A 25,350-nucleotide genomic window follows, 5' to 3' on the forward strand; every position below is an offset into this window, starting at 1 on the left:
ATTTTTCATTATTTCAAATAATTACTTAAAGCTTAGGTGTATGTTTTATAGACCTGGGGTTCCTAACCTAGTCCTTGGGGGCTCCTAAAACTGCCCAGGTTTTTGCTTTCTCCCAGCAAAACTGTACCAGGAAATCAATAATGGTGGGCCCTATATGATCCTTGGGTGCACAATTTGATGGGCCTATTTCTATAATAATAATAATACTTTATATTTATATAGTGCTTTTCTCACTACTCAAAATGCTTTAGTGAGTGGGGAGCCATTTCAACTTCCACTAATGTGTAGCGTCCACCCAGCTGCTGTGCCATTTATTGCACCAGTACACTCACCACACAATAGCTGTTTAAGTGGTGAGAGAGGCCATGGTGGGCAATTTTGCCTGGAAATTGGGATACACCCTGCTCTTTATGAAGGAAGCCCAGGGATCTTTTATGACCACAGAGAGTCAGAACCTCGGTTTTATGTCTCATCCAAAGGATGGTGCCAATTTTACAGCACAGTGTCCCCGTCACTGAATTGGAGTATTGGGATACCATCCACAGTGGCTGCAGGTTTTCATTCTAACCATCTTCTTCATTAGTGACTAGCTTTTGCTGCTAATTAATTTTTTTTGCCTTAATTTTAATTAACTTCACTCAGGCCCTTTTGTTATTTCTTTTTCCTTAATTAGCAGCCAAATAATATCGAGACACAAAACAAGCCACCACATGAGAAGGTCACCTGTGCCCGTCACACAATATCTGAAATTAAAGAAAGATGAAAGTCTCACTAACGCTGATCTCTCAGGTCACCAAAACATTTTGATGATGTTCTTAAAATAACAAAAAATCAACTATGGCAGAATGAGAGCAGCAACATGCCGTGTAATTAAATAACGGGTTTAATTAACAGCAAAAATCAGCTTCTCATTAAGAAAGTGATTGGAGTGAAATTGGTTGGAGTTTGAAGCCCCAATTTAGCTGGTCATCTGTTGGCTCGTTTCACGTCTCATTTCTGTTTGGCTGTCATTTAATGAAGAAAGGAATCAATTCAGAACACAGAATCATTAAAAACAGGGCTATTAAAATGAAGGGAAAAAGAAGTAGCAAGCCCATTCTTCTGAATCCAATGTCAATTCTTCGTTCCGATATCGCTCTCATAAAGAAAATTGGAATTTTTTATGCACTGACAGCTGCTAGCTAGACTCTTCACCTTGTTCAATTCCGGCTAATGACCTTACTGCTGAATAAAATAACTGTTTTGTGTTAAACAAAGATTATAATATTGGAAATACAAAGTTTCAACAAATTATCATTAAAATATTTTAGTGCGAAAACAACAAAAAAAAAAACTGAAACTGACAGCTGGAAGAAAACTTTTGTGAAAAAATGCTCCGTTAGAGAAAAATGGCTTTCACTTTTGAATTCAGTGTCAAAAAATAAAATATTTTTTTCAATGCATACCTGTGTTATCTGAAAATGAAATTGCTTTTGCAACCCATGAATTTTAGTAATAGAGAACCATCAAATTTTACTCAGTCCCTGCCTAATAGTGCGCACAACTTTGACTGGCGTGCAAATTAAGTGAGACACTCGCAGCACCGCCCACCTACGTTGCCGCAGTGATGTGCAGCCCGCCTACGAGGAGGACGCATGCGCGGAAGCGGCGTAGCATTATGGGTAATGGGAAGTGGCTGCCGCGCTGAGGCGGAACGAAAACAACAAACATGGAGAATCTGAATGTGACAGTCCGTGTCTCGGGTTACGTGCTGGGCTCACTAGCCTTTCACCACCTCAATCATGATTCGGATGTGGTGAGTATCCCCAGGAGGATCTGGCCGTGAAGTAATCTAGTGTTTGTGGCGAGTATTTTACTGGAGTTTGGGAAGCTGCGTGATCCGGGTGTGAATTTTCGTAGGATGTGTGACTTATAAAACAAATAAGAAAAGACAAGAAACATATTAATGAAAATCTTTTCTGCCAGCACGTGACATTTACATTTTAAATTAACGACTGGTTCAGTTTCCCTTCGTCGCATTTATAAAAGTACCTCACGGTAAAAACTGAAGCCCGTAGGCAGTCAGTCTAGTTTAGTTGCAAAGGCTCTGAACTTTAAACCACCCATAATTTCTTGATCCAACTGTAGCATCTAACTCACTATGTGACATTGAGCAAGTCACTTAACCTCGCTTTGCTTTAGTTAAAAAACACCTTTTTAGTCGTAAAATTTCTTGTGATGGTGGGTCAGAAGTTTTAAGGTATCCGATTCAGACACAGCAGACGTTCAGAAAAAAAAAATTGTGAATACTCGTTTTTTGTCAGAAGGAGATAAAAATGGGACAAGGGTTTCAAAACAAACTTGATTGTTTTATATAGATAGTTAAATAGAACTTTATTTGTCAGGGGGAAATATGGCTTTTACATAAGCCCAACAAATAAATTAATTTGCGAACATATGTTACCGTCTATGGGTCAAATTCGGCATTGTGAAGAATGCCTAGGACGTCAAAGGATGAAACGATTAAAATTTCAATACATTTCCTAGGCATTCTATGCAATCCCAAATTGCAAACCGGCAAGTCGTTCTGTATAATGCTTAGGTATTTTGTGCAATGCCTAGGGAAAGTGTCAAAGTAGCACGGACGTTTCATGCATTGCCTGGAAACGTCGCGCATTCTGTAGAATATCTGCTTTCACACAATAACCGCAGTACACACGCACTAAATAAATAAATAATAATTAAAAAAACTGGCATACCCAGTTTGGCATTATATAGACGGGTTCAAAAAGGAGTCCCCATAGCATTTCATGACACACTTCTGAAAAATTACCTAGCTTAAAGCCCTCGATGGGTCAAAGAGAGGATGGGTAGCATTTATACAGTGCCTTTCGGTACTTGTGTACTAAACGGGCGGCAGTTCCTACCCATTCTAGTGTTGTGCTCCGTGGTAAAGGTGCCCTGGTTGCTTAATTTTTGGAGTTTAAATTATTAGACTGACCTACCACAACCACAAATACTAACCTTAAAGTTAGTGGGGGTGGAGCATAGTTGCCTATAGGTCGCTAATGTCAATGTCCCCTTTGGGTGCCTAATGTCAAAAACAAAAATCCGATTTGCGTCACGATAATAGAAAAGGTTACTAGCTGTCCGTTTAGTACACAAGTACCTGCTTTCTTTAGTGAACTCCTTACAGGTACTTGTACTATATAAGTTTACTTTTTTTTAAAGTTGTAATAGAAAGGGTTACATGACTTGCTAAGGGTCACTCAGTGAAGGATTGAACTGACAGCCTTGTTGAATAAATTATAAAGCCATAACCATTATGCTACACAACCTTCTTTTTTACTTTGCGCCCACCCTCACCACAACCTTTTGTCAGCTTGAAAGCTTTAGATTTTTCAGAAATTTCGATCTCCAGTTTTCAACAGATGTCATACCCTGATATGAAAAACATCAATATCTCAATGTCTGTCTGTGTGTGTATGTGTGTCACAGTTTCTTGAGGACAGACGGCATAGAGCTAAAATGGATGGATGGAAAAATAACAGACAACTGTTATGAGCTGACGAGGTGCTGGTTAGTTTTTGAACCCAAATCGTGCAGGAGAAAGAGGCACTAGAGAAGAACCCTCAAATAATGTAATTCTGCAATGAATTATGAATTCTCCTCGTCGATTGCTATTGTAATGACCTATTTTATGATCAGAAAGATCAGCATCAGAGCGGTAAATAATTACTGAAATGTTAGAGAATAGTTTGGGTAACTTGGCTCCGAGGGCACAAATGCTCACGTTCAATTTTTCTTTTTTTTTTTTAGAACACAATGAGGTCAGATTAGCGTTGTACTAGTCATCGTTAATAACAACAACAACTGCTTTTTCTTTTTCCAAGGTAGAAGGTACATTCCTTGATGGGACAAACACAGCCACAAACCCCAACTATCAAACTAGATTAGAGAAGCCGTTTAACATAACATGAATATGTTCAGAATGTTTACTTGTAAGATGCTTTTCAATGTTTTCCGTGGTAGGAGACACATCCGCAGATGGGACAAGTACACTATACTTAGGCTGTTTAACATAACCTGATAATGTCTTCAGGTTGTCACAGCAAGCCCAAGACAGTACACAAAGATGTACAGAGGAGAACATATGAATTCTATACAGAGTGGCCAAATTTGCCCCCACATACCTCCTGGTGTGAATTTGCAATAAGAAGCAATATGGTGTATTCTTCTATTTAGAACTTTACTTATTTAGCATCCACATGTTTTTTGTGATTATTGGTACATGTGGTACAAGATGTTTATGTTTGCTTTTCCTCCATTTATATAATTTATTCATTAATTAATTTTCATGAATTGGACTGATATTGCAGGCACCAGTGCTGGGTGTTTACACTGTTATAAGTTACCAAGTTATAATTATGTGGTTAGATTGTTTACAACTGGATTATTGTCACTGCTTCCCTTTCAATATAATTGGGAAGCAAAGTGATGGAGTGCAGACAGTGTCTGCGTGCCAGATCCTCCCTGCATGATGTTTGCATTGATCTCACCATGTCTGCACAGGTTTCTGGGGGTCCTTTGGTGTCTTCCCACAAACCAAAGACGTGCAAATTAGTGATGTTAAATTACGTGTGCGTGTTCACTCTGTGGTGGACCGGCGCTCTACTCAGGAATTGTTTCTGCCTTGCGCCCTATGCTTGCTGGGATGGGCTCCAGCTTCCCAGCAACCCTGGTCAGGATTAAGCCTGGTTTATAAAATGGATGGATAAAGTATGTTAACATAGATTCCAATTTTTAACACATGAAAAGTGTGACAGTTGATATTCTAAGATAGTATCGGCTGTAGGAAGAGAATGGGCAAGCCCAGCTAGGAAGGAGGATGGTTTCTTATCCTGATGGGAAGCCAGAATCAAACAACAGATGGAGTAGCCAATGGTACGGAAAAATAACTTTGTCCCTGGCTGGTATGATATAATGGATGGACCAGAGGAAGCCAAGAGTTGGCAGATGTTCCATCTTCCATATGCCAGTGGTCCTTATGTGGCAACCCAGTTTGGACACCCACAGGGGTGTTTGGGAGCTGGAGATTGGAAGTGCAACCATGTTGGGGTCCCTGGGTACCAATAGAGGACAATGTCGGGGACCTTCCTACTTTCTTTAGGGCCCGGAAGTGCTTCCAGGAACACTCAACATGGCACCAGAAGCATTCTCTTAAAAGAGAGTCCGCTGCCTCACATCAAGGAGTTAGAGTTGGGAGGCAGCGGGCAACACTCAGCAGAGGTAGGAAGGAGGAAGAATTGTTTAATTTTTGTATAATTGTTGGATTTATTGTGGCTGATTCTGAAAGTGCTTGTGAGAATAAAAATCCTTTATATCAGGGGTGGGCAAATTCAGTCCTGGAGGGCTGCAGTGGTTGCAGGTTTTTGTTCCAACCCAGTTGCTTAATTAATAAACAATCCTTGTCAATTATTTAATTTCATGGCTTGTTAGTGCTTCAGCCCTGCCATGTCAAGTCATTCTCATATCCTAGATTTTTTTCCTTTCTAAGGATATCATCCAAATGATCTGCAGTCTAAAACAGATGAGTTATTCTCAGTGCTTCACTTTTTTCTCTTCACTTTCCTTCCAAGTATTTAATTAAACCCAATAGTGCATGATAAATACACACAGGTGTAAATGGAAACAAGCTAAATGGAGAAATGCTATTCTTTTGTCATTTGCATCTTATTGCTAATAAGGAGCAATTAAAAACCAAGAATACAGCTGTTCAAGACTAAAATAAGCAATAAGGGTTCAAAATCCTAATGAGCGAGACAACTAAAGTGAAGCAGAAATGTTACTTGAGAAATAATTGCTTCTTATTAAGCAATTGGGTTGGAACAAAAACCTGTAGCCACTGCGGCCCTCCAGGACTGAATCTGCCCACCCCTGCTTTATATTATTCAAATAACATGTTGTTTATTGCTGTGTCCTGAGTTTGGGGCTCACTGGCACCCTCCTGTGGTCACACTGCTTACACTAAATGTTTGATGGTTCCAGTCGTGCCAGAAAGGTGGGAATTTTATGATACTAACAGGCTTGGTTAGGTCTTAAAAAATAGGTGTTGATGGTTGATTTCATAATGCCACCTGCAGTTTGATATTATCATTGTTAAGCTTTGTCATCTATTTAAAAAGTAAGAAATGTGAATTTCCCCTTGGGATTTATCTATCTATCTATCTATCTATCTATCTATCTATCTATCTATCTATCTATCTATCTATCTATCTATCTATCTATCTATCTATCTATCTATCTATCTATCTATCTATCTATCTATCTATCTATCTATCTATCTATCAAGTGGCACCAATGCATTTGTTTAGGTGCAAGATAGTCAAGGTTGCTTGCAACTTCTAAGCAGAATTATATTTTAGAGTACAAACCAAAGAATTCAAGCTTGACTTTTAGAAATAGCACACCAGAGGCTGGTTCTCTGCCAGAATCTTATGTACACATCAATAATCGTATTTTAGGTAAGAACAGCAAAGTATATCATGCAATTTTGAGGAAAAATTCCCAACACAACTGAGAGCAATTTTTTTTAAATAGTTTATTGTGCAGCCAGCCTGACATAATGTCACAGCCTTGTTTTCCTTCAAACCTGCTCATTACATATCCAGGTTTCTCATATTCCTGATTCTTAACTCATGAAGTTAAATAAATTAATTGATTATGTTAGCCCTGCATTTAAGAAAACATAAATAACTATCTGCTTTCCCATTTCTAGGAAGGATTTCTTCTTGGTGAAGTTAAAGCAGAAGAGAAAAACAGCATCACAGACTCGCAGATAGATGACGTTCAAGTTGAATATACAATAGGTCAGTGCTGCCAATTAAACTGACACAGATGTAACTTGTAGTTTCCTAACATTAATTCATCGTGTGCTACTGTATGTTCATTTCTTAACTCTGTACTGTACTTATACACTATTGTTGTTCCCCTAAATATGTATAATCTGTTGCTTACAAAAGAAATGCATGTGTTGCTCTTGTGAGCGCTGGTCTGAACACCATCAGACAAAACACTACCACTTTACAAAACACATGTTTATTATAAGTGAAAGTCCCACACAGCACACGGTGCTCCCGCACCAATCACTCCCAACATGGGCCTCTCCCAATGTCCATGGGCAGCCTTTCTTCCCCCAGGCACTGGAGCTTCGTCCTGCTCCAGTTCCCAACTGTAAGACGGCGGCCCCTTTTAAATCCACCTGGATGTGCTCCAGGTGCTTGCTGATGACCTTCCGGCGGCACTTGCTGGTGTGGCGGAAGTGCCACACTAGCACCCGGAAGCACTCTGGGTGTCCCTGGAAGGTTCTTCCTCCACCTTCCCAGGTGTGGTGGAAGTGTTGATCTCCCTGGCTCCATGACGCTCGGGGTGCCCCCTGGCGGAGGCCACGGTGGGTTTGAGCCTCCTTGCTCTGTCCTCGTGTTCCCCTCATCATCCAGGGCGGTTGCCCCCTCGTGGCCTGGGGGACGTATAGACCACCTACCGGTCCTTTCAGGCATCCCGGCAGTGTCTGGCCCCCAGCCTCCTGCGACACTCTGTTTGCTTAATGAAAGTCCCAAATCTGATTTGCATGTGGTTAATTATGCACCACATGTTTAACAAATAATGCATTTTTTCACTTATTTAATATAAAGGTCTTGTTGCACATTATTATTTAATTAAATAAATACTCATTACATTTCCACCTAGAGAAACACAAGATCTTTTTCCCCACAACTACATTTTTCCATAGCATTATTAGTAAGACCTTTTAATAGTGGGACATGATTAGTGTGTGCTTTTAGTATTTTTCCCTGTAGAAATTAAAAGCAATTCTACCTTTTTATACTTGAAACATTATATACGTAATCTAAAATGTGCAGTGAGCATGTTCAGGGGATGAATACATCTGAGTAATATCACCATGTTCTTATTTTCAGACATTCAAAAACACATTCCTTGCCACAAAACTCAAAGGTGAGTGAAGAAATTACATTTATTAAACTTTTGGGACAAACTAAAAGTGTAAGAGAATGAAAAAATGGCATTGCATGTTGTTGAACAGTTTTCTGGCTGTTATGTACATGACCAACTAGTTTAAAGCAGTCAATATGTAACATCTGCTAAAAGCTGAATCTTTGATCTGCAGTAACATCTAAGTGGCTGCACAATATGTGGTGGTCTTCTTTTCTTCTACAGTAAGGCTTACTTTCATATATTTTACATAGTGGTAAATTATCCATTTTTCTTCTTCTTTCGGCTGCTCCCGTTAGGGGTTGCCACCGTGGATCTTCTTCTTCCATATCTTTCTGTCCTTATCATCTTGTTTTGTTACACTCATCACCTGCATGTCCTCTCTCACCACATCCGTAAACCTTCTCTTAGACCTTCCTTTTCTCCTCTTCCCTGTCAGCTCTATCCTTAGCATCCTTCTCCCAATATACCCAGCATCTCTCCATCTCTCCTCTGCACATGGCCAAAACAACGCAATCTCACCTCTCTGACTTTGTCTCCCAACCATCCAACTTGAGCTGACCCTCTAATGTCCTCATTTGTAATCCTGTCCATCCTCGTCACACCCAGTGCAAATCTTAGCATCTTTAACTCTGCCACCTCCAGCTCTGTCTCCTGCTTTCTGGTCAGTGCCACCATCTCCAGCCCATATAACACAGCTGGTGTCACTACCATCCTGTAGACTTTCCCTGTCACTCTTGCTGATACCTGTCTGTCACAAATCACTCCTGACACTCTTCTCCACCCAGCCTGCACTCTCTTTTTCACTTCTCTTCCACAATCCCCATTACTCTGTACTGTTGATCCCAAGTATTTAAACTCATCCACCTTCGCCAACTGTACTTTCTGCATCCTCACCATTTCTCTGACCTCCCTCTCATTCACACACATGTATTCTGTCTTGGTGGTCCTACTGACCTTCATTCCTCTCCTCTCTAGAGCAGATCTCCACCTCTCCGGGGTCTGTTCAACCTGCCCTGCTCCCTACTATCTCTACACATCACAATGTCATCAGCAAACATCATAGTCCACGGGGACTCCTGTCTAATCCCGTCTGTCAGCCTATCCCATCACTATTATCCATTGATACTATTAATTGCCTTGGTTGTTAAATAACCTAGGTATTGTACTCTAGATCACCGTCGTCCATTCTGTATAGTCTTGGGGTAATTTGTGCCATGTAATGTCATCTACTACTAACAAAAAACAAAATGTCTTTGGCTGCCTCAGATTTTCCTCTTCCATCACCATATACAGTATGTTTTCAGCTGCACATTTATTGTTAATCTCTGTGTCATTCATAGTTAACTGCATACCATTTCTGTAAGGTATCCCCAAAGTAAGAGCTACAAAAGTACCTACCATTTTGTATTACTGTAAATTGTTTGTTTTCACTCTAAATCAGCCATTTGTCACATGCTTATATTCCACTATGTGTATTTTCATGAATAGAGGCTGCAGTGGCAGAGGTGATTGCACCCTCAGCTACTTCAAATATCAAATCAGTAAATCAGCCCTTGTCTTATGTACTATCATTCACAGTATACTACCATAGGGCATTTTACCAGGCAAACAAAAAGTACATTTCAAAATAATTTGCAAACACAAGTGTTTTGGATTATCTGTTACACATATAGGGTAAAGTGTACATAAAGAAAGAGTAAAAGGATAGTATAGTAAAAATGATGAGCAGCCCAGGAAGGTAGTATGGAAGAATCAGAATTAGTATACAGTTGGTATGGAAAAATGGGATAAGAATACAATTGCAGATGTGCCGAAAGAAATGTAATAGAGAAGAAAAAAGTGTTTAAGGTGAAATAGAAATGTGTTCAGCAATGCAGCAATCACACTTAAGGAGGGAGCCTTTGAGAATTTAAATCATTAAGCTGGATAAGCACTTACAAAGAATTGTAAAATTGGCATTGTGAGGAGGGCAGCATTAGAAGATCTGAGAGGTTGATAAGATGCAAATAGTGACACCATAAAGTCTGTGGTGTTGAAATTAACAGCTTTGCAATATGATGGAATGCTCTAGATTGTGTGAGAAAAGTATAGAAGACTTGGGAGAATTCTTTGTCATAAACCGCAATTTGTAGGTTAGAATGTTAGAACAAATTTGATGAGAACAGGCCATTCGGCCCAACGTCAAGTCAAGCTGGGGAGCATGCACTGGTACAGTGCGTTGCTGCACCCACTACACGTCAAAACAACTCGGTTGGCAACCCCACAAGCAGACACGCGGTCCTGTCCCACCTTTCGGAAATGACCCTCTATCTGCCGTAGCCAGGTGTTACGTGGGCGACCCCTTGGCCTGGTCCAGCCACTCGGGTCCCCAACAATGAGGATTTTACGAGCCGGATCACCCTCTGGGAAACGCGCCACATGGCCTTAGTGCCGTAACTGACGCTCCCTCGCAATGCAGGTCATGTGCCTCATTCAGCCCAAAGATGCGTGTTATTCCTATTCACTTGATGATGGCCTCTAGCCATTTGAATAATAATAATAATAATTCATTACATTTATATAGCGCTTTTCTCAGTACTCAATGCGCTATCCACACGGAGGAACCGGGAAGCGAACCACAATCTTTCACAGTCTCCTTACTGCAAAGCAGCAGCACTACCACTGATAATCCATAATCCTAGGAAAAAAAGACAGTATGTTAAAAGTGGTGGCAAATTAAAACTTAAGGAGGTTTGAAGACATTATCTGATTGATGGAGAGCAAGTGTCAAAAGTAAAAAAACAAAACATTGAGAAGTACAGAAGGATGACAGAGACTTTTAATTTGATGTGTGATACTTGTTCTATGTTGTTGGCCGAGACGGTCAGAAACTTTTATTATGTTTAGTGTATTCTTATTCCAGCTCTTTATCTCTGAGAGCCAAGTATTTCTGAAATAAGATATTTTTAAAGTTTGTGACACGTTTAACACAGAATTACCACACGGCCTGGAGTTTATTTGTGACATGTGTAATTAATGTTTTTATTTTTCTCCTAATCATTTGGTATTTACTGCATTAGTTAAAGAAAACTAATTACTTTAAGAAGAAATGACTTTAATTCACATTGTGTAGTTAGTGATGTTCTTGTTTCTCATGACATGTTGTCTTTTTTTGGCTGTTTTTCATAGCTTTTATAATTCTGTCGGGGAAGTGAACCAGAAAGCCTTAAAGATGATTCAGTCCTTTGACAAACAGGTATACCAGACACCAACTTTTAAAAGTATTTTTGTATGTTATAAAAGACCATACAAACTGCCTAGCTGAATGGTGAAAAGTGTCATCTTTGTGAACTAAAGTTAATAGGAAGATGATCAGTCATGATGAGGCCCCTGTTGTAAATCCTTTCATCTTTTAAAAGTAAGAGTGTACATTTATTTGTACTTTTTAAGTACTACCTTCTTCCACCATGGACAAAATGAAATATTTTCTGGTCCAATTAGATTATTGGCCTGGTTTATGCCAGTGGGTAGAACAATGATACAGAATTATGTGCATCCAAAGAACAGTGGCGCCATGATCAACATGCTGACCTCAAATCCCACTTCTGGTCATCGCCCGTGTGGAGTTTGCACTTTCTGTAGGTGTCTGTGAGGATTTTCCTCTCAAATCTCCACAGGTTAGGGTAAATGGCACCCTTTCCTGTCCAGAGCTGCTAGGTTAGGCTGTGACATCCCCAGCCCCAAGTGCAACGCTGAATTGAATGAGGTAGATATCAGTATGTTATGTTAAGTATGTGTAAAACAGTTAATGTTCATTTTGAAAAGATTGACAGGCACTAAATGTTAGCTGCAATCAAAGGAGCTAATCTACATTTTAAATGTTAAGAGGAAAGATGTGGCCTAAAAGTCTAAGGTACTGTTTTCCAACAGAAGATTTGATTTTTCTCGGGTTCTTACAATCAAGCAGATCTTTCTAATTTATTTGATTCCATCATCTTGCATCAGTAATTAGCAGTTCCTTTTTCAAGTTTCTCTGTGCCTGAGGTTTTCAGGAGACTTTTCGCCAAGGTATTAAAAGGGAGTAGTTCACATTTCCCTTACATGATGTCACAATTGAGATGCTTGAGGATGTTGAATACAGTTGTGTTAACATTGCGGAGTGTGGCTGTAATTATTTAATTAGAAAACTTCATATAAAGACATTACCATGAAAATCAGGGAATTGCTGAAAAAGATCAGAGGTCAGCATAGTACTTAGTTATCAGTGCCTATAAAAAACAGTATTCACCCTTGGAAACATTTTCACACTTTGTTTTTATGCAGCATTGAATCACAGTGGATTTCATTTTTTTTTAATACTTGTCAACAACAGAAAAATATTATTTAATGTCAAAGTCTATCAACAAGTTTTTGCAATGTGATCTAATTATTTACAAATAAACAAACACCAGTAACGGCGCACTGCACAATAACGTACAGTGAGTACACTTGACTTGAGCATTCCTAGTTTTCCTCCTCTTTCTTTGTACGTTTAGCATTTGTTTGCTCAGAGGTTGATGCTCCCTGAGCAGGTCTTTTTTTCTCCACCCTAGCAGCCCACTTCTTCTGTCGCCATCTTTTCACGTTAAAATTGATTAAGTCAGTGTTCGTGTTGCAATTACTTAGTACGTTTTCTTTAATTTTTCACTTAAATGCTTAAGTCTTCAGTCTGCCTCAAGAATGATTTGAGATATGGAGAGGTAGGGGAAGTGATGGCGAAGGTGGTAGGGATGAGAATGGCATTCGTACACATGTGCCTCATGGCCGCCCTGCTGCCGAGAGTTGATTCTACAATAAAATGAAATAAAAAGTGATAAAAACCATCACCCCGAAAGCGGATAGTGGATGTCACGTAGTATATGTGTACCAAATTTCAGGTCAATAGGGCAAAAGGTTTCCGAGCTACAGGTGATTTAAAATCCTGGGCAGACAAACGGACAGCCACGGGTAGTAATCTTAAGAAAAGAAAATAATTAATGAATAACAATAAAATGTGAAAGCTTCCAGGTGGGGTGAATACTTTTTACAAGCACTAGATCTTGTTTAAGCTCTATGAATTCCTTCTACTAGTTATAAATACTGTTTCTTTCTGTTGGTTGCACTGTAGAATTCTTGCTCACTGAAATGCTTTAGGAGTTGCCATCATTGCACGTATTTTTGTTTTTGAAACCCAGAAAGTGATTGGATGGTACAGACAAAGACGAAACACAGAACAGGCAATGACTTTTCGGGAGCATGTTGTCCATCGGAGCCTTGAAAAGCATCTCTCAAACCAAGAACTGGTATTCTTACTGCTGACCTCGAATGTGTTTATAGGGAGCAACTCTACACATGTGCTGGGGTACGCAGTGTACAAACCTCAGGAGAGGTAAGAGCTAATTATTAGACAGGCCATTTTCAGACCCTGTTTCTCAAAAGATGTAATGGACTTGCTTGATTCAGTTGTTCATTGCAGTGATTTTGTTTTTCTTTTTTGCTTGTTTTCCTTTCTTTCATAATCTTTAAGTGTATGAAATTGATAGATAGTATTTATTAGGCTGTTATCTGTAGCACTGCTAAATTGTTCTGCACTTTCTTTGATAACCTGAAGTGCTCCAAAATACATTTGAGGGACACAATTAAATGCATATACAGGTATATATATATATATATATATATATATATATATATATATATATATATACTGCTCAAAAGAATTAAAGGAACACTTTTTAATCAGAGTATAGCATAAAGTCAATGAAACTTATGGGATATTAATCTGGTCAGTTAAGTGGCAGAGGGGGTTGTTAATCAGTTTCAGCTGCTGTGGTGTTAATGAAATTAACAACAGATACACTAGAGGGGCAACAATGAGATGACCCCCAAAACAGGAATGGTTTAACAGGTGGAGGCCACTGACATTTTTCCCTCCTTATCATTTCTGACTGTTTCTTCACTAGTTTTGCATTTGGCTACAGTCAGTGTCACTACTGGTAGCATGAGGCGATACCTGGACCCTACAGAGGTTGCACAGGTAGTCCAACTTCTCCAGGATGGCACATCAATACGTGTCATTGCCAGAAGGTTTGCCGTGTCTCCCTGCACAGTCTCAAGGGCATGGAGGAGATTCTAGGAGACAAGCAGTTACTCTAGGAGAGCTGGAGAGGGCCATAGAAGGTCCATAACCCATCAGCAGGACCAGTATCTGCTCCTTTGGGCAAGGAGGAACAGGATGAGCACTGCCAGAGCCCTATAAAATGACCTCCAGCAGGCCACTGATGTGAATGTCTCTGACCAAACAACCAGAAAGACTTCATGAGGGTGACCCAAGGGCCCCATGTCCTCTAATGGGCCCTGAGCTCACTGCCCAGCAGCATGCAGCTTGATTGGCATTCGCCATAGAATACCAGAATTGGCAGATGCACCACTGGTGCCCTGTGCTTTTTACAGATGAGAGCAGGTTCACCCTGAGACGTGACAGAAGTGAAAGGGTCTGGAGAAGCCATGGAGAACATTATGCTGCCTGTAACATCATTCAGCATGAGCAGTTTGGTGGTGGGTTAATGATTGTCTGGGGAGGCATATCCATGGAGGGTCACACAGACCGCTACAGGCTTGACAAAGGCACCTTGGCTGCCATTAGGTATCAGGATGAAATCCTTGGACCCATTGTCAGACCCTATGCTGGTACAGTGGCTCCTGGTGCACAACAATTCCTGGCCTCATGTGGTGAGAGTATGCAGGCAGTTCCTGGAGGGTGAAGGAATTGATACCATTGACTGGCCACCACACTTTACTGACCTAAATCCAATAGAACACCTCTGGGACATTATGTTTTGGTCTATCCAATGCCAACAGGTTGCACCTCAGACTGTCCAGGAGCTCAGTGATGCCCTGGTCCAGATCTGGGAGGAGATCTCCCACAACACCATCTGTCATCTCATTAGAAGCATGCACCGATGTTGTCAGGCATGTATACAAGAACACAGGGGCCATACAAAGTGCTGCGTACAATTTTGAGTTGCTGCAATTAAATTTTGGCAAAATGGACTAGCCTGCCACATCATTTTTCACTCTGATTTTTGAGGCGTCTTTGAATTCAGGGCTCTGTAGGTTGATCATTTTCATTTCCATCAAACGATGTGGCATCCTTTCGTTCCTAACACATTACCCAGTCTATATCAGTATAGATATCCAGGAGGATTTCTTTTTCCCATTGAGAGTTGATGTGTTTTCAAAGTGTTCCTTTAATTTTTTTGAGCAGTTTATATATACATACAGTGGTGTGAAAAACTATTTGCCCCCTTCCTGATTTCTTATTCTTTTGCATGTTTGTCACACAAAATGTTTCTGATCATCAAACACATTTAACCATTAGTCAAATATAACACAAGTAAACACAAAATGCAGTTTTTAAATGATGGTTTTTATTATTCAGGGAGAAAAAAAATCCAAACCTACATGGCCCTGTGTGAAAAAGTAACTGCCCCTTGTTAAAAAATAACCTAACTGTGGTGTATCACACCTGAGTTCAATTTTCGTAGCCACCCCCAGGCCTGATTACTGCCACACCTGTTTCAATCAAGAAATCACTTAAATAGGAGCTGCCTGACACAGAGAAGTCGACCAAAAGCACCTCAAAAGCTAGACATCATGCCAAGATCCAAAGAAATTCAGGAACAAATGAGAACAGAAGTCATTGAGATCTATCAGTCTGGTAAAGGTTATAAAGCCATTTCTAAAGCTTTGGGACTCCAGCGAACCACAGTGAGAGCCATTATCCACAAATGGCAAAAACATGGAACAGTGGTGAACCTTCCCAGGAGTGGCCGGCCGACCAAAATTACCCCAAGAGCGCAGAGACGACTCATCCGAGAGGTCACAAAAGACCTCGGGACAATGTCTAAAGAACTGCAGGCCTCACTTGCCTCAATTAAGGTCAGTGTTCACGACTCCACCATAAGAAAGAGACTGGGCAAAAGTGGCCTGCATGGCAGATTTCCAAGACGCAAACCACTGTTAAGCAAAAAGAACATTAGGGCTTGTCTCAATTTTGCTAAGAAACATCTCAATGATTGCCAGGACTTTTGGGAAAATACCTTGTGGACTGATGAGACAAAAGTTGAACTTTTTGGAAGGCAAATGTCCCATTACATCTAGCGTAAAAGGAACACAGCATTTCAGAAAAAGGACATCATACCAACAGTAAAATATGGTGGTGGCAGTGTGATGGTCTGGGGTTGTTTTGCTGCTTCAGGACCTGGAAGGCTTGCTGTGATAGATGGAACCATGAATTCTACTGTCTACCAAAAAATCCTGAAGGAGAATGTCCGGCCATCTGTTCGTCAACTCAAGCTGAAGCGATCTTGGGTGCTGCAACAGGACAATGACCCAAAACACACCAGCAAATCCACCTCTGAATGGCTGAAGAAAAACAAAATGAAGACTTTGGAGTGGCCTAGTCAAAGTCCTGACCTGAAACCAATTGAGATGCTATGGCATGACCCTAAAAAGGCGGGTAATGCTAGAAAACCCTCAAATAAAGCTGAATTACAACAATTCTGCAAAGATGAGTGGGCCAAAATTCCTCCAGAGCGCTGTAAAAGACTCATTGCAAGTTATCGCAAACGCTTGATTGCAGTTATTGCTGCTAAGGGTGGCCCAACCAGTTATTAGGTTCAGGGGCAATTACTTTTTCACACAGGGCCATGTAGGTTTGGATTTTTTCTCCTAAATAATAAAAACCATCATTTAAAAACTGAATTTTGTGTTTACTTGTGTTATATTTGACTAATGGTTAAATGTGTTTGATGATCAGAAACATTTTGTGTGACAAACGTGCAAAAGAATAAGAAATCGGGAAGGGGGCAAATAGTTTTTCACACCACTGTATATATATATATATAATGTGGAAGAGAAGGTCGGTGATACGGTTTGCATACTTGCAGTTGGAGATCCACAAAGGGAGAAAATGAATCGCGTATCATAAAGTAGTTTTTATTCCTAAGCTTTTAACCCCTACCAGGGGTTTTCATCAGAGGATAATGCTTAGACTTACAATGTTCAAAGGCAATGTATAGCAATAACTTATGGGGGTATCGGGGGGTTATTGAGAGTAAAGTCTTGTTTATTAAGAATAAGTTCTTCTTAAGTTTGCATATGTTGGATTTATGTCCAAGTGTCTGTTGATGGCATTCTCATTTGATAACCAGGATTCAGCCAGCTCTCTGGCCACTTTTATTATTGGCTTTAAATTTTACTTGTACGTCGTCACAATTAAATGCATGTCCTGTTGATTTAGTATGCGTATAGATCAATGATAGTGAGTCCTTTCTTCTGACGGCGTTGCGGACCGTGCACAGATTGTTCGTGGGTTTGTGTGCTATTCTGACACCTGACTTGGCCAGGATGCGTGCAGCACCTTCAGACACATTGTGGTGAGAAGGGAGTGAGTGCCAGGTGGGGTGGGGGTTCTGATTCAAGTCAATTGTTTGTTGAGTTTTTTGGCGTCTTCTGTGTAGGGTTCGATTAATGAATGTTTTTGAGTATCCATTTGAAGTGAAAAGGTGGAAGAGTATACAGGAACACCGCAACGCCGTCAGAAGAAAGGACTCGCTATCATTGATCTATACGCATACTAAATCAACAGGACATACATTTAATTGGGACGATGTACAAGTAAAATTTAAAGCCAATAATAAAAGTGGCCAGAGAGCTGGCTGAATCCTGGTTATCAAATGAGAACGCCATCAACAGACACTTGGACATAAATCCAGCATATGCAAACTTAGGAACTTATTCATTTTAAACAAGACTTTACTCCCAATAAACCCCCACCCACCCCCCGAACACATGGACCTAGCCACCCCTGCCCGTAAGTTACTGCTATACATTGCCTTTGATTCTTGTAAGTCTAAGCATTATCCTCTGATGAAGACCCCTGGTAGGGGTTGGAAAGCTCAGGAATAAAAACTACTTTATGATACGTGATTCATTTTCTCCCTTTGTGGATCTCCAGCTGCAAGTATATTATATATATATCTCTTGTCTTGTATGTATGTTATCATCCAGTTGACGTTCAGAATGTTTTCTGGTGTGCTCTTTAAAAGTAACCGACCGTTTTATCACAGAAAATTCTGTAGTATTATTTGTTTTTCATTTTAATATTTGAAAGGAAAAGAAGTTAATTAGAATTAAAAATAGGTCACCAATTAAGAAAATGGTTAGAATGAAAACCTGCAGCACTGGGGCCCTCCAGGAGCAGAGTTTGAGACCACTGATCTAACCTAATCAAAAAATGCAAATATGAAGTTAGGAACAGACTGTAGTTTATGTGTAATATATTTAAATGAGTCTGGCGTTATCCCAGAGAAGCAAGATCCAAAACCCATATACTGAGTTCATGAAAACTTCAGAAGGTTTTTTATTATACTAAAGCAAGTTTTCACGTCGCAAGGCAAAGCATTAATCTTAGCTTTTCTAAAAATACTACTCCTCTAGATAAATAGTAAAGACTAAATTTTAAAGAAAAATACTACAGTTCTTTGAGATGTATTGCTGTAACAGGATTCTTTCTAAACAGGCTTTTCCAAAAAATTCCAGTAATGGTAACCAACCTTGGAATGGCAGATCAGCATGATTACCACACATTTTCAACGACCTACACATCTCAAGGTTATAGCTGTGCGATTAAAAAGCACAGGTAAGTGAATACAGTATTACACTGCACATTCAGAAGGTATCCAGAATTAACATTTTTATTTGCAGAACAATGATATAGCTTACTTACTAGAGTCTCTTTTCTGGGTTAATATTTTTTAAACAGTTACAGTGTACATTATATTAGGTTCAGGATCCAGTGTCTTTTTCCATTAGGCTATGAAGTGATCTTAGCACACATGTACAGAGCAGGGGTGGCATGGCCTCCCAACAAGGAGACTGAGGTTGACATCCCTGGGGCTCCCAGCGTAGAGTTTGCATGTTCTTCCGGTGTTGTGTCCATGTGGGTTTCTACCAGGTGGTCAAGTTTCCTCCAACAGTTCAAAGACATACAAAGTAGGTGAACTGGCATTGCTAAATTGGCCTTAGCATGTGTGTGTCTTCATGTTTGCCCTCTGATGGACTGGCACTCTCTCCACGTGGTGTTCCTGCCTTGTGTCTGATGACTGCTGGGATAGGTTCCAGCTACCCCACGACTCTGCCCTGGATGAGGCAATTAATAAAAAAGGATGGACGGATGGATGTACAGAGTGATGTAAATTAAGTTTGAATGTTGTATTTCTTACACAAAACTTCTCTTTCTGCAGATCTAAATTTTTTAACTCTGATGGGACTTTGAAAGAAGTTTGTGAAATCAATAAAATGAGTTCATCTCTACAAGAAGAACTAAAGGTAAGAAATGTGATGTGCCTATGTTATGTATATGTGTTTAGAAAAAAAAACTTGTATGACGTACTGACGTGTAAAACAGCATGCATGAAAATTTATTATTATTAAGATCATAGTGAAACTGCAAAACAGCGTACCAAGGGTTAGAAAAAGCAATGGTGATAACAATAATATAGCATCTAGCACAAGGAATGTTTATTTTCTTATTTAAGATGTTATTTGATATTGCTTTACAGAAGACATGTAAGAAGGTTGAGGAGAGTGAACGATCAGTGGAAAAACTCTTATCAGAAGTGAAACATCTTAGAAAAATTGTAAAGGAGAAGAAAAAACTGGCCATGCAAGAAACAGGTAAATTACAACTTTTTTCTGGTACTTTCAGATCATACAAACTTTAGTTTGCCTATTCGTGTAAACCAAAAACTCTTAACACACTTAAGTTGACTCCTACACCTCTTCATTTATTTTTGAATGCGACTTAATCTGCAGGGAAAACCTGAGGGTTGGTGGCAGAATTGGCACTCCAACCACCATAAAAAAAAAAAAAAACTCCCATTGGTTCCATTCCAACTGAACTTGTGTGGTGCTGAGGTGTCATGGCTGCACTCGGATCCTAATTTGGGATCCTGAGGTGGTTTGTCACATGGTGGGTGTGGCAATGCACTGTAACAGCACCTGCTCCTAACCTGTATTACTTAAACTTGTTTAATGTGAAATTAATCAGAAAGTTTAGTTTATATACTCTGTAGTGTTTTTTGAGTGCAGAATGTAAAAGTTGCAGAATTAAAGTGGATGCAAACCATTCGTTCAAATAATTATCAGAAACGGTGTGTACAATTATGTACTCATGATATGAGACTAAAATCTCAAATAATATTTTTTGTCTGTATTTGTTGTGGATGTTCCCACATTTACATAATATGTGGGTGTGCATATCATGGTGGCATAAGGTGGGACATAACTGGTAAGTATGGAGCCAATCCATTGCAGGTTCTGCTCATAGTTACACTAACATGAATATCAGTTAAGAATTGTCAGCCAAATAGCACATCTTTGGTAGGTGAGGAAACTGAAATATTGGAATACCCACAAGTGAATGAAGTACAGTCATATGAAAAAGTTTGGCAACCCCTCTCAGTTTTGTTTGTCCTTTGATAAGCGATCCCTTGTAGTTTTCAGTCGGCCACTGGCCTTGGTCCGGTGCACACCGTACTTTCTTCGCTTTACAGTGCGCCTTCCAAACACACTTCAACATTCCTCATAATGGTGACGTCCCACATCAGATAACAATTCTTTAGTTGGTGGCTAAATTTAGACAGACAGGTTTTTACATTATTTGTATGAAAATGTGCTATATAAGTAGTTGTTGTTGTTCAACATTGAACAGACTGTAAGGGCATCCATTTTGTAGTCCCCCAGATGTTCAGCGCGATTCTGCCTTAGGCATTTCCAACACGACTTGATTTTACATGAGGACCTTAATTTCCATCCATACAAAATGATGGGAGTGCAGGAACTGACTGAGAGAGACAGGGAGAGCTGTAGAGAGTTGTGTGGCAACATTCTCCAAACCGTTCATTGAGATGCCATCGTTCTGTGACATCAGCAACGAGGCACATTTCCATTTGAATGGTTGCGTAAATAAGCAAAACTTTCGCTATAGGGCCGAAACCAACCCTCATGAACTTCATCAGAGACCCCTGCATAGCGAGCGCATGGTGCGCCGTTACAGAACTTGGCACTATAGACCCTTACTTTTTTGAGGAGGTGGGGAGCAACGGTCTGTCACTTCAGAACGTTACATTGAAATGCTAAGAGAACTTTCTGCGGCCCCAACTGGGAGCAGTGGATGTGGTGGATGCCTGGAGCAACAGCTCATACGGTGCAGAGATCCATGCAAGTTTTGAGAAGCTGATCTCCCTGCGCTGCGATGTCGGGTGGCCTTTATGTTCGCCCCGTTCAACAACAACATTTATTTATATAGCACATTTTCATAAAAAAAAAAAAGTAGCTCAAAGTGCCTTTCGATTTCTATCTCAAGTCAAAGGTATACACACACCGACCTCAAAACCTCGAAGCCCTCAAGGACACTCTTCACCACGAAATTGCCACTGTTCCCCTTGAAATAGCCGAACAAGTCAGGCAAGCGTTCAGAAATCTTCTCGAAGAGTGTATCGCTAATGATGGCCACCACCGTTCCCCTTGAAATAGCCGAACGAGTCAGGCAAGCGTTCAAAAATCGTCTCGAAGAGTGTATCGCTAATGATGGCCACCACCTTAAAGACATCATTTTTAAAACGCAGTTAACAAAATCTATTTTGTATACTCTCTCTTGTTTTTTTAATCTTGTAGCGTTTTTGTAGAATAAACGTTTGAAATGCGTTACTTCTTTTGGATAACCCTGTAGTTAATCTGTGTAAGCACTCCAAGCCTGTACATGGTGAAGAACGATACGCAAAAATAAAGGATGTTGTACCGTGTTAGCCATTATGAATGTAGTGAGAATGACCCCTTGTATTGGCTAACTAAAAAGATTACAATATGCAGGCTTTCAAGGCAACTCGGGCTGTGAAGAAGGGGCCTGAGTTGCCTCAGTAGCTTGCATATTGTAATCTTTTTAGTTAGCCAATACAAGGGGTCATTTTGCTTGATTTCAATTCTTTATTGTCGTGTATAAGTACAAGTACCATGTACAGTGGAACCTCGGTTCACGACCGTAATTCGTTCCAAAACTCTGCTCGTAAACTGATTTGGTCGTGAAGCAAAGTAATTTCCCCCATAGGATTGTATGTAAATACAATTACTCCGTTCCAGACCGTACGAACTGTATGTAAATATATTTTTTTAAAGATTTTTAAGCACAAATCTAGTTAACTAGCTGAAGCACGCTGTAGCATACGGCGGTGTAAGAATAGGAACGGAAAACGGTGAGAAAGGAATTCAGTATAACAAAGGCTTAGGAAACCACTGTCAATGCGAAACTAATGCCAATGGTCGAGAGTGCCTTCCTGTAGCAGGCTACGGAAAACATAGACATACTGTGTTGCCCAGTCGACACGTCAGCGCGACCACCCTATTGCAAGTGGTAAAAGTGCCATTTAAATTAATACAGGTAGACGTGGAAACCGGGTTTTCTGATGAAAAAACGATAATGTTTTAAACAGTATCGTTTACATACAACAGATTTTGGCGAATCGTTTACATGCAATTATTTTTATCCATTTATACACTAAATGCGTGCGTATCCCATGGTCTTAGAGTTGGTGGGCGTGGCTCTCTGTCTTGCGTGCTCTCTCTGTCTTGCTTGCCTTAGTTAGAGTTGGCGGGCAGGCTTTGACGGGCATAGCTCTCTGTCTTGCGTGCACTCTTGTCTTGCTTGCCCTTAGTTAGAGTTGGCGGGTGGGGCTCTGTCGAGCATATCCCATGGTCTTAGAGTTGGCAGGCAGGGCTCTGTCTTGCGTGCCCTCAGTGTCTTGCGTGTGCTCAGTGTCTTGCGTGCCCTTAGTTAATTATATATATAGATTATACCATAGAATGCACAGTGTAATCGTAAACTAAATGTATAAACATTGAATAACACTGAGAAAACCTTGAACAACAGAGAAAACTAACACTGCAAGAGTTCGTGCTGTAAAAAACACTTTTTTTTTTTTTAAATGAGTTTTAAGCACAGGTAAAAAAAATGAACATTTGAAAAATCCGTAATTTCATAAACCACCAAGAAAAGTAACATTGCAATAATGCACGCTACGAACCGATCGCTGTAAACAGAAGTGGAGTGGAGGTTAAAATCCAATAGAAAAATGTCTTCATTAAATACAGTGAGGTTAAAACAATGCTCGGATCTGTCTCTTTAAAAACAAGACTGGTGCATTCTTTAACTGCCTTCTCGGCCTTGTGCGTCCAGCGGTCTCTCACGTGTGTGTGTTTCTCTCTCTCGCTTGCTGCACAGGGAGAGACTGAACACGTGCGGAAATCATTGGCGCGCACAAAGGGAAACTGGCTTGTTCGTATACCGAGTGTGTGGCTGTGAACAGATGCAAATGTTTGGCGAATTTGTACGTGTTCCGAGACGTTCGTGAACCGAGATTCCACTGTACAATTAAATGCTTGCATGTGCCCCAGCAGAAAGTGAACATAAGACAAAAAAAAAAACCCACACACAATAAATAAATGAATATAAATAAGTAAATAAATAAAACTAGAATCCTAGGAATAAACAGAGACAGTGGCAGGAGTATATGTGCAGGTAGCAGTGGAGGTGACACAAGGTTACCGATTGTTCATGAGTCTGATTGCAGTTGGGTAGAAACTGTTCCTGAACCTGGAGGTGCGCGTCCGAATGGACTTTAGTCGCTTCCCAGATGGGAGGAGGGTGAAAACTAACAGTGCAGTGTGGCTGGGGTCCCGCCTGATACGTTTCAGTTTCCTGAGACAGCGTCTAGCGTGGATGTCATGGATCGCAGGGAGCTGTGTGCCCGTCGTCTGCTGTGCCGTATTCACCACCAACCGCTGCAGAGCTCTGCAGTCCTGAACTGAGCAGTCGCTGTACCAGGATGTGATGCATCCTGTCAGGATGGACTGTAGAATCTGCACAGGGTTGTGGGGGACTTCTCACTAAAAATGAAATTGAAATGGATCACTAATAGATAATCAATGACTTCTTTCTGTTTCAGGAGCAAAGGATTATGAGAACAGTAAAGCGGAAGAGAATATTCTACTTTGCCAGGCTCTGCAGAAGTTATTTCCAGAATCCAAGCTGCTCCAAACCCGAACTACTACCGTGGACGGTTTTGCTTTACCCACGTACTGCTATGGCACTGACCACGACATTGACATCCTGGAGCGACTCACACTGGTAGCACCAGAAGGTCCCTACGCCACAAGGACACCGTTAAGCCACAAGCGCAAAGCCGTTTCTCCAGTTCACAGTCCGCCACCTCCCAAAAGCCAGTTCAAAACAGTCTGTGAGGAAAGTAACAGTGAAGAAGACGATGATGAGCACAGCAATTCAGAGACTGTGGACGATCTGCACGAGTGCCAGAATGGAGTATTGCAGTGTTCACAATCACCAACTTTTTAGGGTAACTTTAGTGGGGGGAAAAAAAAAAAACACAAAAATTTATTTTCTGTCGGACAGGGAAAAAAAGTGATGAATTTGAGATTTTTAGGCTTTCTATTACTTTTCTATTAATTGGTTTTATACTCAATTTTGAGTTTAATAATTTTTATGTCAACCTCCGCTTTTGAAGATAACGTTTAAAAAATGCTTTTTTTGGACATGTGGAAGTCTTAATATTTGAGTAAATTAAAAAAAAAAAAAACACACACACACGAATGGATTAGTATGTGGCAAAATCTGTTGTTGGATTTCATTCCCTACACACAGAAGATTTTTGTGGCGTTTTCAGGACTCGCTGGCAACGGGCTTTACGTCTCTCTCTATTATAAAAAAAAAAAAATCTTGGAAGGAGACGAGATGTAACTTTCTCAGAGAGACACTTTTTCATGTATTGCAAGATGAGACTTTGGGCCAAGAGATTTAACCAGTCTCGGAACCGAAAATAAAAGACAAAGAGCAGATGACAAAATAGAACGTAGTAAAGAATTCAAAAATGCTGGCGCGATACACATGCAGAGCAGGTTAGAGATAATGAAAGTACTAAAATTTGAAAGACTTAAAAAAATGATAGTAAAGATGGCATTAGCACAAACAAACGGAAATTATTACTCTGTGAAACGGAACAGCGAAAAGAGATCAAATATATTGTTTGGATTTAAACTCAAGTCGGAGACTTGTAGATCGTCTAATTTGTGTGGCTATCAGGGAAAAGTAGTGTTTCTTCCCAATGAAGAGGCCTATCCGGTAGAATTAAAAGATTTGTTGTTTGGTGAAAGTGAAATCCCGTGAGAGTAAATTTCAAGCCCCACGAGACAAGACTTTATGCACAGAGATATGGAAAAGTCCTG

The 25,350-nt window shown here is 40.3% G+C and overlaps 2 protein-coding genes across 2 annotated transcripts in view; one reads left to right on the top strand and one right to left on the bottom strand.

The window, feature by feature from the left end:
- The first annotated feature begins 1,656 nt into the window (after window positions 1-1,656).
- abraxas1 (abraxas 1, BRCA1 A complex subunit) lies at window positions 1,657-24,704 on the top strand. Its single transcript, XM_039759685.1, has 9 exons — window positions 1,657-1,795; window positions 6,758-6,848; window positions 7,959-7,995; window positions 11,164-11,230; window positions 13,188-13,381; window positions 18,575-18,694; window positions 19,299-19,383; window positions 19,617-19,731; window positions 24,057-24,704. Exons 1-9 carry the CDS (start codon window positions 1,709-1,711, stop codon window positions 24,461-24,463), a joined length of 1,203 nt encoding a protein of 400 aa, XP_039615619.1. The 5' UTR covers window positions 1,657-1,708; the 3' UTR covers window positions 24,464-24,704.
- mrps18c (mitochondrial ribosomal protein S18C) overlaps window positions 18,732-25,350 on the bottom strand; it is a 34,710-nt gene continuing 28,091 nt past the window's right edge. Inside the window, exon 6 of the mRNA XM_039759686.1 lies at window positions 18,732-19,194. Coding sequence (XP_039615620.1) covers window positions 19,094-19,194 — 101 coding nt within the window. The 3' untranslated portion in view covers window positions 18,732-19,093. The remainder of the gene's footprint in view (window positions 19,195-25,350) is intronic.

Source organism: Polypterus senegalus, chromosome 7 (genome assembly GCF_016835505.1).
Source record: "Polypterus senegalus isolate Bchr_013 chromosome 7, ASM1683550v1, whole genome shotgun sequence".
Lineage (NCBI taxonomy): Eukaryota > Metazoa > Chordata > Cladistia > Polypteriformes > Polypteridae > Polypterus > Polypterus senegalus.